At 48.4% G+C, this 11852-nt stretch overlaps 1 protein-coding gene across 2 annotated transcripts in view; it reads left to right on the top strand.

Annotated features, from left to right (window-relative positions):
- JAG1 (jagged canonical Notch ligand 1) overlaps nucleotides 1-5250 on the top strand; it is a 36132-nt gene extending 30882 nt beyond the window's left edge. For both annotated transcript variants that reach the window (XM_002710971.6, XM_089307328.1), the window contains 6 exons: nucleotides 400-513; nucleotides 1088-1197; nucleotides 1287-1520; nucleotides 1725-1856; nucleotides 2051-2201; nucleotides 2951-5250. In XM_002710971.6, coding sequence (XP_002711017.3) covers nucleotides 400-513; nucleotides 1088-1197; nucleotides 1287-1520; nucleotides 1725-1856; nucleotides 2051-2201; nucleotides 2951-3408 — 1199 coding nt within the window. In that variant the 3' untranslated portion in view covers nucleotides 3409-5250. The remainder of the gene's footprint in view (nucleotides 1-399; nucleotides 514-1087; nucleotides 1198-1286; nucleotides 1521-1724; nucleotides 1857-2050; nucleotides 2202-2950) is intronic.
- Nucleotides 5251-11852: the final 6602 nt, after the last annotated feature.

The raw sequence follows: 11852 nt of genomic DNA, 5'->3' as shown, positions 1-11852 counted from the left end.
CAAAGCTTTTTTGGCATATGGCCAGAACCCTTCATTTCTATATTATCTATGGCTGCTTCATGATGTCACCATAGAGTCGAGCAGTTTCGAGAGACCTTAGGGCTTGCAAAGCCTAAGCTATTGCCTCTTCAGGAGAAGCCTGCTGGCCTTGCTCTAAATTGTACTGTCAGGGAAAACAAATGAAACATTGGTGTTCTGAGCTGGCAGAAATCAGGATGGTGGGGATCTTTGGGAGGGTGGAGGCTTCGGGGATACGGATGCCCTGTTTTATTACATGAGTGAAAAGTCATCCAGCTTTGACATGTTTTATATGCTTTCCATCTGTGTTACTGAACAATATAGAAGAAAAAACACTGCTGCTCCACACTGGGGCCTAAACTTGAACTCCGTTTTTCCTAGACATCAATGAGTGTCAGTCTTCGCCTTGTGCCTTCGGGGCAACTTGTGTGGATGAGATCAATGGCTACCAGTGTGTCTGTCCCCCAGGGCACAGTGGTGCCAAGTGCCAGGAAGGTAAGTGGGCCAGGCCCTGGCTACCCCCTGCATCTTAGCAGTTAGTGGGCCATGCAGTTATCTTTCTGCCTGTTCATGTGTGAGTGCTGTGCTCAGTGGGGGGACACATGGTGGGGGGTGCAGGAGGGGTCTGCCCCAAATAGGATAGCTACTTTTAGACAGCTGTTGCCACAGTATGGCTGTGTAACAAACGATCCCGAAACTCTGGCTGTGTTGTGTAGGTGGGCAGAGTGAGATTGTGCTGGGGGTCAGGTGAGGTTGGTCAGCAGCTAGCTGGGGGGCACATTTCTTTTTTATCAAATGGCCAGGCCCATTGAGAGGCCGAGCTCAACTGTGACAGTCTGGTGATAAAGGGTCTCTTGTCCCCTCTATTGCTGTTGCATTGGCCCAAGCAGGTCACATAGGCTAATAGGCAGAGTCAGTGAGAGCAGGGAATTTATGTACCTGTTGTCCTGGAATGAACTGTTAGTGCCTGGGTATAACCATTTCATAACAAGGAAGGAGTTGAAGAGGCAAGAACCTTGATGCACTCCATGGAGAGGTGTGTTCACTGACATCTTCCTCCACCTGTCAGTTTCAGGGAGACCTTGCGTCACCAGGGGGAGTGTGATACCAGATGGGGCCAAATGGGATGACGACTGTAACACCTGCCAGTGCCTTAATGGACGGATTGCGTGCTCGAAGGTAGGGCATGGGAACTGCTGTGGTTCTCCTGCGTGCTGGAGTCAGTGTGGGTGTTCCTGCGAAGCTGCCACCTCCTGTTCTCTCTGCAGGTCTGGTGTGGCCCTCGACCTTGTCTGCTCCACAAAGGGCACAGCGAGTGTCCCAGTGGGCAGAGCTGCATCCCTATCCTGGATGACCAGTGCTTCGTCCGCCCCTGCACTGGTGTGGGCGAGTGTCGGTCGTCCGGTCTCCAGCCTGTGAAGACCAAGTGCACCTCGGACTCCTATTACCAGGATAACTGTGCAAACATCACGTTCACCTTTAACAAGGAGATGATGTCCCCAGTAAGTAACACCTTTTTAGGAGTTGAGAATGGTGTGTAGGTGCTTGTTGTAAAGGAGGAGGGTCACGAGTTGAGATCCACCTCCCCTTAGCCTAAACCCCTGTCTTACGGTAAAACAAGGCTTGGGTTTAGCCCTGCTTTCAAACATCAACCTTTTGCTTTCTTCTTGTATCTTAACATGTGGGTTTTCAAAAAACTCTTTCAGGGTCTCACCACGGAACACATTTGTAGTGAATTGAGGAACCTGAATATTTTGAAGAATGTGTCTGCTGAATACTCAATCTACATAGCTTGTGAGCCTTCACCCTCGGCAAACAATGAAATACACGTGGCCATTGTGAGTAGAAGATTCATTCTTACATACCCAATTATTTGACTGCAAGGTAGTTAATAAAACTTCAGTTATGTAGTATCAAAATGCGGCCAAATACACGGGAAAAAAAAAAAGCCCATGTGCATGGGTTGTCTGGTAATTTTGAATGAAAGCTACCTTGATTGGTTCCTGACTCAAGATGGACTGTTTTTTTCCAGTCCGCTGAAGACATCCGGGATGATGGAAACCCCATCAAAGAAATCACCGACAAAATAATCGATCTCGTTAGTAAGCGTGACGGCAACAGCTCCCTTATCGCTGCCGTGGCAGAAGTGAGGGTTCAGAGGCGGCCTCTGAAGAACAGAACAGGTTGGTGTCAATGCAGCAAATCCATCTCCTCACAGCACCCAGAAAACCCACCGCGCCTGTTAACACTGGGGCCAGCCTGTCCAAGGTCACGGGGCCGATGGGGACAGAGGTCTGCTGTCCTTAGTATTTCCCTGCTAGCACACTGTGCGCACTCCCCTGTAGAACAATAGCAAGAGTCTAGGGCAAAGCACCACTGTGCCTGGAGCCTGAGGTGGCACCGAGCCTGGTTTGGAGCTCTGATGTCATGACACAGACGGGGAAGTGCAGGTTTCGTAGAGGGCTCGATGGCCCTGTCTACAACAGCTGGGGCTGGCCCATGTTGGAGCCAGGAGCCTGGCATTCCCACAGGATGCAGGCGTCCCAAGTGGTATCTTGCCCGTTGTGTCAAATGCTTTAGAGGATCCCAGCCCTCACTGCCCTGGCGAGGTGGGAATGTGGGCCTGTGCTGTCTACACTCGGGTTGGGCTACTGAGAATTCTGAAAGCCAGCTTCAGTCACAAGACACCTCTGGCCCCAAGCAGAGTTGGGGTGCCTGTAGAACCTGACCCCTCTGGCCACACAAGTGCCACGGTCTCTAAGGGCCCCTTAAGAGCTGTGATGTGACAATGTGCAGTTGTGAAAAGGGACTTGTCCCCACGGTGCCCGTTAGGGACTTGACAGGAGGAACCACCGTTGGTTTTCTTGGGTTCCTGAGCTGATGGCTCGGTCGTTGTCACTGAGCGTTCACTGGTCCTGTGCCTGCCTTCCAGATTTCCTGGTTCCTTTGCTGAGCTCTGTCTTAACCGTGGCTTGGATCTGTTGCTTGGTGACGGCCTTCTACTGGTGCGTGCGGAAGCGACGGAAGCCAAGCAGCCACGCGCACTCAGCCTCAGAGGACAACACCACCAACAATGTGCGGGAGCAGCTGAACCAGATCAAGAACCCCATTGAGAAGCACGGCGCCAACACGGTCCCCATCAAGGATTACGAGAACAAAAACTCCAAAATGTCTAAAATAAGGACACACAACTCTGAAGTAGAAGAGGACGACATGGACAAGCACCAGCAGAAGGCCCGGTTTGCCAAACAGCCGGCGTACACGCTGGTAGACAGAGAGGAGAAGCCCCCCAACAGCACGCCGACAAAACACCCAAACTGGACAAACAAACAGGACAACAGAGACTTGGAGAGTGCCCAGAGCCTGAACCGGATGGAGTACATCGTATAGCAGACGGTGGGCGCTGCCACCACCTAGGTAGAGTCTGAGGGCACACGGAGCTTGTTCTTTAAACTGTTGTCCTGTTCGAGTCTGAGGCTGTCGCTGACTTAGCAAAACCCCTGTGTTAATTTAAGTTTTGACAAGCTGGCTTACACTGGCAATGGTAGTTTCTGTGGCTGGCTGGGAAAGCGAGGGCTGCATCTCACAGCTATGCAAAAACAAACAAAAACAAAACCAAAAACCCACAACAAACAAGCAAAAAAACCCACGTAGGCGAAAAGTGCCCTGGTGTTTGCGACACCTCGCGGATCGGGCTCCCAGGAGACTGCCCCAGCCTTGAGCTCCCACTCGTGCCAGATGTCCTCATGGTGATGCAGTCTTAGGATCATAGTTTTATTTATATTTATTGACTCTTGAGTTGTTTTTGTATATTGGTTTTATGATGACGTACAAGTAGTTCTGTATTTGAAAGTGCCTTTGCAGCTCAGAACCACAGCAACTATCACAAATGAGTTTATTATTTATTTTTTTTATTGTATTTTTGTTTGTTGGGGGAGGGGGGACTTTGATGTCAGCAGTTGCTGGTAAAAATGAAGAATTTAAAGAGGAAAATGTCAAAAGTAGAATTTTGTATAGTTATGTAAATAATTCTTTTTTATTAATCACTGTGTATATTTGATTTATTAACTTAATAATCAAGAGCCTTAAAACATCATTCCTTTTTATTTATATGTATGTTTAGAACTGAAGGTTTTTGATAGCAGTGTAAGCGTTACTTTATTTTTTTGAACTTATCTTCTCATTACGTGTTGCCTATAAGCCAAAATTAAGGTGTTTGAAACTAGTTTATTTTAAAATAAGATGGGCTTTTGTGCCTGGAATGCTGATGGATTTTTTTTTTTTTTGTACGACGTCAGATGTTAAAACACCTTCCGTAGCATCACTTTAAAATGCGTTTTAAGGACTGACTGAGGCAGTTTGAGAATTAGTCTAGAACAGGTTCCTTTTTTTTTTCCCCTGCTTTAGACTTGAAAAGAGACAAGCAGGTTGATCTGCTACAGAGCAATTTAAGGGAACGAGCAGAGCTATGACTTAACGTAGCCAAGATGTGAGTGGTTGAATATCATTAAAAATATCAAATTGACTGTGTGAACTTGGAAGCACACCAATCTTACTTTGTAAATTCTGATTTCTTTTCACCATTCATACGTAATACTGAACCACTTGTAGATTTGATTTTTGTTATCTGCTGCATTTAGGGAGTATTCTAATAAGCTAGTTGAATACTTGAACCATAAGATGTCCCGTAAGATCACTGTTTAGATTTGCCATAGAGTACACTGCCTGCCTTAAGTGAGGAAATCAAAGTGCTATTACAAAGTTCAAGGTCAAAAAGGCTTATAAAACAGAGTAATCTTGTTGGTTCACCAGTGAGACCGTGAAGATACTTTGTATTGTCCTGTTGGTGTTATATGAACACAGAAATGCATCTTTGATGTGTTGTTCCTGGCAATAAATTTTGAAAAGTAATATTTATTAAATTTTTTGTATGAAAACATGGAACAGTGTGGCCTCCTGTGAGCTTACATGGTTCTCCGTGGCTTTGCTGTGTGCCCCTGCCACGCTGCTGAGCCTGTTCTGGTAGTCGGGTGTAACAGGCTGTGCCTGATGGGCCCGAGGATGAAGAACTGAAGGGCTTTTCAACCAGAAACTTCATCTGAGGTTCTCAAACACCGTGGGGCTGCTGTGGAGCTGGAGCTTGTGGGAGCCCCGTCTCGGGGAGCATGGATTCCCTTGTGATTCAACAGCAAGTGTGAATACTGCTTGAATAAACACCACTGGATTAATGGCCTCTAGTGTGGCGGTGAATTGTTTGTGAGCACTCACGGGAAATGCCCACCGCACCACGGGGGTTTTAAGTAGTTTGGAATTGGGGGGATGAAGAGGGACGTTTAATGCTGTTTTTTCCCCCGCACTCCGGCTACTTGGATTAACACTGATGTCCTGTCTTCATTGCAGACCATACCCTGCAGACCTTGTGCGTGCTCACCGTTGTGGGTGGTTTCTTTCTGCAGAGCAGGTAGCACTTACAGCTTTGACATCAGGACCCACGTACTCCTCACCTTGGTACGTGGGACTCTGTGTGGGGCTGGCCTCGCCGCTGTGAGTTGCCATCTGTCTGGCCTGCCGTGAGGTGGGCTTTATTTGTACAAGGGCAGAGAGCTGCAGGTCTCCCTGGTGGCAGCTGGAGTCTGGAGGTCTACTGGCAGAAGCTGAGGTCCCTGCCTGCCCCGCGGGAGCGGGGGAAGCTTTGCCCCTGGCACCTCCGCAAGGAGGGATGAGTGGCAGCGACAGGAACATGGACAGCTTCCAGCAGCTGCGGGGAGTCAGCAGGAATGCCCTTGCTTCTGGGTAGGAAGCCAAGCGTACCCCTCTCAAGGCTGACTCCCGGCGCTTCACCAGTTCAGGCCTTTCTTCCCACCTCTGGATTTTCATAGCTGAACTTCAAACGGTGTCTGCGACTCCGAATACAGGAAAAGCTGATAGGAATGTTTTCTTCCATTCTTGGAAAAAAAATTTTTTTTTTCTACTAGGCTAGGAATTATCCTCCTTGGGCATCTTGTTTAGGTATGGGTGACAGGCTTTGGGTGTCCCTGCTTCCTTGTGCGTCAGCAGAGGTCATCAGGGGGCCAGAGTCTGTGATGGCCCCAAGAATGGTCAACAGCCTATTTTGGCTCAGTGGGGAGGCAGCCGACAAGACCTGGACGGTACAGTCTGGGTTCCCGTGACATCTTCCTGGGTTGGTGTAGCAATACTTTCACACTGGTAGACAGCTGGCTTCTGTAAGGTAGCGTCAAAGGAAAGGAGAAAACACAGACCACGAACCAGCAGTCTGGCCCAGTAGCTCTGGATTCAAACACCATCCTGAAGCAATACCTTGTCCTGGTGGTTTGTAAACTTGGACCCCAGGACCCCAGAATTCTCTGGGTAACTGCCAAATGCTTTTGTGCCAAGGAAAAAAGTTTAATGAGCCTCTGTGATTCTTCATTCCAGGAGGGAAGTGATCTTGAGATTCACGGGTGTTGTTTTAACAAGCCTGTCCAGGGCGCTCTTGGTAGTGGGAGGGCATAGATCAAGCTCCTCCTAGGCACGGCTCAAAGCCAGGAACTTAATTGGGAGGGGTGGTTTTTTTCCCTTTTCTGGGGAGAAGGGAGTAGATAGTGAAGCCCTGGCTATCCTGGGATTTGGAAAGGGGAAAAGAAAGGACTTCTGGGCCCTCTTTAAAGGGGTCCAGGAAAACACTTTTGGTCCAGAAACTGCACTGACTAGAACTTTAGCATTAGAATGTATCATTGAAATCCCAGGAATGAAGCAACTTGAAGCTGGTTGTTTTACGATGGGAAATCATCCTCGGGTTCTAGACTTACAGTGTAGATTTGGAATATATCCACTAAAAGATAAGTAAGGCTGAGTGAACAGAAACGTTATTGGCAAGTAAATCTCCCTTAACTGCAGATTCCCGGGTTAAGCCCACGACTCCATTAGACCAGACCCATCCAGCTGGACCTGGGATCTGCATTCGCCGCAAGCTCTCCTCCCCGCCCCCACCCCAGTTTATGTACAGTAAAATCTGAGAACAACCCTGCTCAAGTACTGAAGTACAAGCTCTTCATTAATTACAATGTTTTTCCTCCTTGTTAAAGTGAATTAAATACCCTGGGAGCCAGTTTGTTGCTAAATTGCCACCTGACATCATTTTTAAGTAAAATAATTACACTGCCCCTTGAGCAAGTTATGGTCTAAGCCCTTCATCTTTATTAGCCAGTCTGAGAGGTCAGTGAGTCAAAGTTAACTTATTTAGTAATATTTCTTAGGTCGCAAAGAGCCAAAGGAACCACAGCATAGGTTTCCCACCTTTCTAAGTGGCTTACACCTGTCCCAAAGCGAGCAAATGTGCAGGTAAAAATCAGCTTTCTTTAAAGGAAAAAAAGCTCTTCAGGCCTACAGAGGTTTGAATTTGGGCTGAGCAATGCTCCACCATTTCCGTTTTGACTGTGGGTCTCTTTCTTGCCTCTACTGGGAATGAGAAACAGGAGTTCAGAGGTTCCTGGTCTGGGAAGACACACAAGCACATGGGTTATGGGAAGCCTCCTCCTGCTAATGTGTATTTATACTTTGTAAGCTCTGATTCATCCAGGCATTGGAACAGAAATCTGCTTCCTGAGGTTCTGTTTTTAAATAGATAGTTTGCAAAAACAACAATTATTTTTCTTAACATTTTTTTTTCCACCCCACAAGCAGCTAAACATCCTAGCTCAGGCTATGTCAGTCTGCAACAATGCCAACAAACAGCTTGGTTATCTGAAGTGGAAGGGTGCCCCAAGGCAGTTCTTGACAGTTCTGGCCCCAGAAGTCTTAAAAAACAAAGTTTAGAAACCATTAGGGCAATCTTGTTGCATCACTTCAAATCCATGAGATATTTCTGGGTCTATTAAAAATAACGAATTTCCCTTTGTGAACTGCCTTGCAATGACTGTTAAAAGAGCAAGTCATGAAAACGGAGGTTTTCAGGGCAGCAGCTGAACGGTTGCCTAGCAACAGGATCTCCTCTCCCTCCCACCCCCACCCTCCCACCTGCATGGCATCCTCTAAGATCCTTTCAAAGGGGCGCGGCTCCCTTGCTTTGGACATACATTCTACCAGTATGACTTGCTCTTGCATGCCGGGCACAACCTTCCTGGCATGGACTGTGTTTCTTTCAAGTCCAAGGCAGCTTTTACAAGTCTCAAATTATGTATCATTATGCATGGGTCCAGTATTAACCTGTGATAACGCAAGTCTGGAAAATTAACTTGGAGAGTAAAGGCTCCTAAATTCAGTAAGAACCTTGCACTGAGTTCTTCCCGCTGCCTCCCCCAACCCACCCACCGCAAATAACCACACTAGGGCACCCAAGGGTTGAGTTATCCACAGAGCAAGCATCTGTGCCAACAACATGAAAGTAACAGCTTTGTTGTAAAGAGAAGCTCTCCTGGCAGGGCCAGTGGGGCTCATCCGTGATCCCGGAGGGAACTACAAGTTTGCAGCTGGCTTCCTAATGACTACTCAGGTGACCAAATGGCTTGGCCCCCTCTCTGTTTTGCACCTGAAGAGTGAAGCGCTGATTTCATCCTTGCTGAGATATGTGCGGCTGAAAAGCCTTCATCTTAGACCCACGGGATGTTAACGCAAGCTGGGACCTTGCTGATCAAAGGACTCCCCTCCCCCCAACTACTTTCCCAGAAGAGGAAAGGTCTAGACAGTTTCAAGGACTTGCCCAAGGTCATACACAGCGTTAGCAACAGCCAGGGTTAGACCCTGGGGCTCCTGTTTCCTGGGCTGCTGAGTTTTTCTGTCTCTTCTGGGAATTTGCCAAGTTTATGCAGGGATCCTGCCTTTGGCATGGTTTTCAAAGGTGAAGCATTGGGAAATGCTTCACAAAACTGACACAAAGGCTCGAGGGAGGGCGCGGGAAGCTGCTGCAGTCACTGTTGCCGCTCTGAGCTGGTCTGGCCGAGGAAGTGACATCTTTATAAATCTGGGATGGGACCAGTGGGCGTTTTCTGGATCAGGGGCAGATTAAACCCCATTCCTTTGTAGGTTATTCCTTTGTTCTTGCGAAGTTTCATATTTCCTCTTTAGTTTCTATTTTATAGAATTATAAAGTGAATCACAGGAAAAGGAGTTCAGAGCGGAAATCCACAGCCCTATAAGGTCGCCCTCCTCCCTGTGCTTACACATGCATGCACACGCATAATCCGCACGCACATGCGCGCACACGCACTTCGCAGGCGTCTTCCGGACCACAGTGCTTTCTGGGTGTGAAATACCCTGGCAAGAGGCCTGTCTTGTGTCAGACGATTGCAATTATGATGAGGCCTCATCCCATGTTCCCTAACCACTCCCGTGTCTCCCTGCAGGTTCCTTACAGGTTATCTTGGAAAAATCACCTGAGCACTTAGAACTAGCAAACTGCCGCTTGCTGGAAGTGATGAGGTTCACCACGTCCGGTGCGCAGCGGGGCCGGCACAGACATCCTCGGGAGTTCCCGGAACTGCCTGTGGGTAGCTGCTTCCTTCGCCGGGCACCCCAAGACGGCTGCTCCCCCAGCTTGGCGCTGACGGCTTAGCAGCATATCCCACAAGTCATCTTTAACCTGCTTGTCATGTCGGGGTAGGCCAGAATTAACATATTACGCACAAGTTTCCTCTGTGCTAAGGCGCCCACGCAGACTGACTTGGAAAAACCCCATCCCAGACACAGAAACATAAACCCTCCAAGTTCAGGAACATGAACAACCAGATACCCTCAGGGGGCTTTCACTGGCTCTGCAGTATTTTTTTTTTTTTTTTTGAAAGTATTTTTGAAAGAACTCAAGGCACAACAAGGAACTCCAAGAGCACAAATGTGAACCAGCATGCGGGTTTTGCACAAAGCTACGCATCCGCGTAGGGAAGGGAGCGGGAAGGGAAGGGGCCGGGACAGGTGGAGGGTAGGGCTTCACCACAACCTCCGGCTTTCTCGGCATCCACGCCCCGTTATTTCTCGGCTTCCTGTGAGTTCTCAGTTGGACAGTGTTGGCTGTGAGTGCAGTTCGGACGGAGGTCCTTAGCGTTTTCCTCCAGAGTGTTCTGCCCCGGCGCGGGCTTGGCTCCTCTCTGCACTGCCCCTTTCACCTTCTCGGTGTGCGGAGTCAGGCTGTGTAGGCGCAAGCTGAGTGGCCAGGGGCACACACTCTGCGGCCAGACTGCCTTGACTCCATCCCAGCTCTTCCTCCCCAATTCCTGGCGTGGAATTTTCTGCCTGTGTGGCCCAACAACAGACTTTCTGGGCCTTGGGAACAGAAAGACCTGAATTCTAGGCTCTGCCACTGACTAACTTGGGAAAGTTTGTGAATCCCTCTCTGCCCAGTTTCCTTTTCTGACAGAGTGACCATGAACATGCGACACTGTCAATATTGATGAAAAGAACTGCAGGAGGAGAAAAGTCCACTGCCCTTACTATTTTCTCTAAGCAACCCGAGACACCAGAGTCTATGGAATGTAGCTAAGATTTCAATGAAGTCTCCCGTCTCACCAAATAAAACCGGCCTCCTATGAGAGGGCAGCTGTGGGCCGTCAGACATGCTGGTGGGCAGGATTCTGTTGGTGTCCTGCTCAAACACCCCCTCCAGGTACTGTGGTGCAGGGATGTGGTAGATGTCACTGAAGTTCCAAATCAGCTGGCTTAGAATGCAGGTTATCCAGGTGGGGCAGACTTGCCCACAGGAGCTTTTTACAACCAGTTTTCTCTGGTTAGTCACAGAAGGAGAAGTCAGAAGATTCCAGGCTGAGAGAGTCACAGCCAGGGTGATTTCTGCCGCTATTAATGAACTGGAGGGGGCCAGAGTGGTGAGGATCTGAGAAAGGCTTCTAGGAAGTCCCCAGCTCACATCCAGAAAGGCATCTGGGGACCTTAGCCCTAAAACCTCAAGGAACTGAATTCTGCAAACAATGTAAGGGAAGCTCATGCCTCCAGATAAGGATATAGTCTGACATCCTGAAGTCAGCATAGCGAGGCCCTAACTAAAGGTGTCCTAGACTGCGAGATAGCAAGTTTATGTTGTTGAAAGCGGCTAAGTTTGTTCCGCAGTGACAGAAAATGAACACGGGCCTCTCCTAAAGGGATTCATACCAGTCTGAGTCATGTGCAGTTGCTGTATTTGATGGTTCCTGTACAAATCTTCGGCTTTTTCCTTGGTCAGTTAGGTGCCTACCGCCAGGGTAACAGAAAGAAAAATTCAAAGAATGAACTGCCGTACTACGAAAATCTTGGTGCCCAATTCTCCCACAGTGTGTGGTCTGTGGGTGTAGATCGCTGCCCATAGCCTACAAATAATGGGAGGAAAACACAGTTCTTTCTTCTGTGTCATCACTGTTTCATAAAATTAGTGCCAAATGAGCTAAGTTCAGGTGCTTGACCTTGGAGAACTCCGAGATACAAATCCTTGGGTCAGTTTTCTCTCTTTGTGAAATGGTGTGGTAATATTTGACTCTTCATTTCTTGACGGGGTTTTCAGTGTATTGAGCATTTCAGAAATACTTTATAATCTGCTCTCCCCCATTCCTGCCCCCCAGAAGCTTTTCCCTACAAGGAAGTGCCTATCTTGACTCTCATCACTGCACAGTGGCCAGCTCTTCTGGTCTGGGAAGGGGCTAAATGTCAAACTCCACTTTATCTCCCACCATCTCCTGTCTCCTGGGATTGCCCTCACACGGTGGGCAGCTGGCTCTGGAAGACATGCCTATCTGCTGGCTGAAAGCTAAAGTTTCTTTTGAGTTCTGCGGCTCTTCTAAAATATTCCTGGGACTTAGAATTAGTCCTGGCAAGCATGTGAAATGAGAGCCAACGTCATTGCTAGAATCAGGGCCCAG

Source organism: Oryctolagus cuniculus, chromosome 11 (genome assembly GCF_051225735.1).
Source record: "Oryctolagus cuniculus isolate XC-2025 breed Fujian yellow rabbit chromosome 11, ASM5122573v1, whole genome shotgun sequence".
Lineage (NCBI taxonomy): Eukaryota > Metazoa > Chordata > Mammalia > Lagomorpha > Leporidae > Oryctolagus > Oryctolagus cuniculus.
Note: the sequence above shows the minus strand (reverse complement) of the source record. Positions and strands in the feature narration are given on the sequence as shown.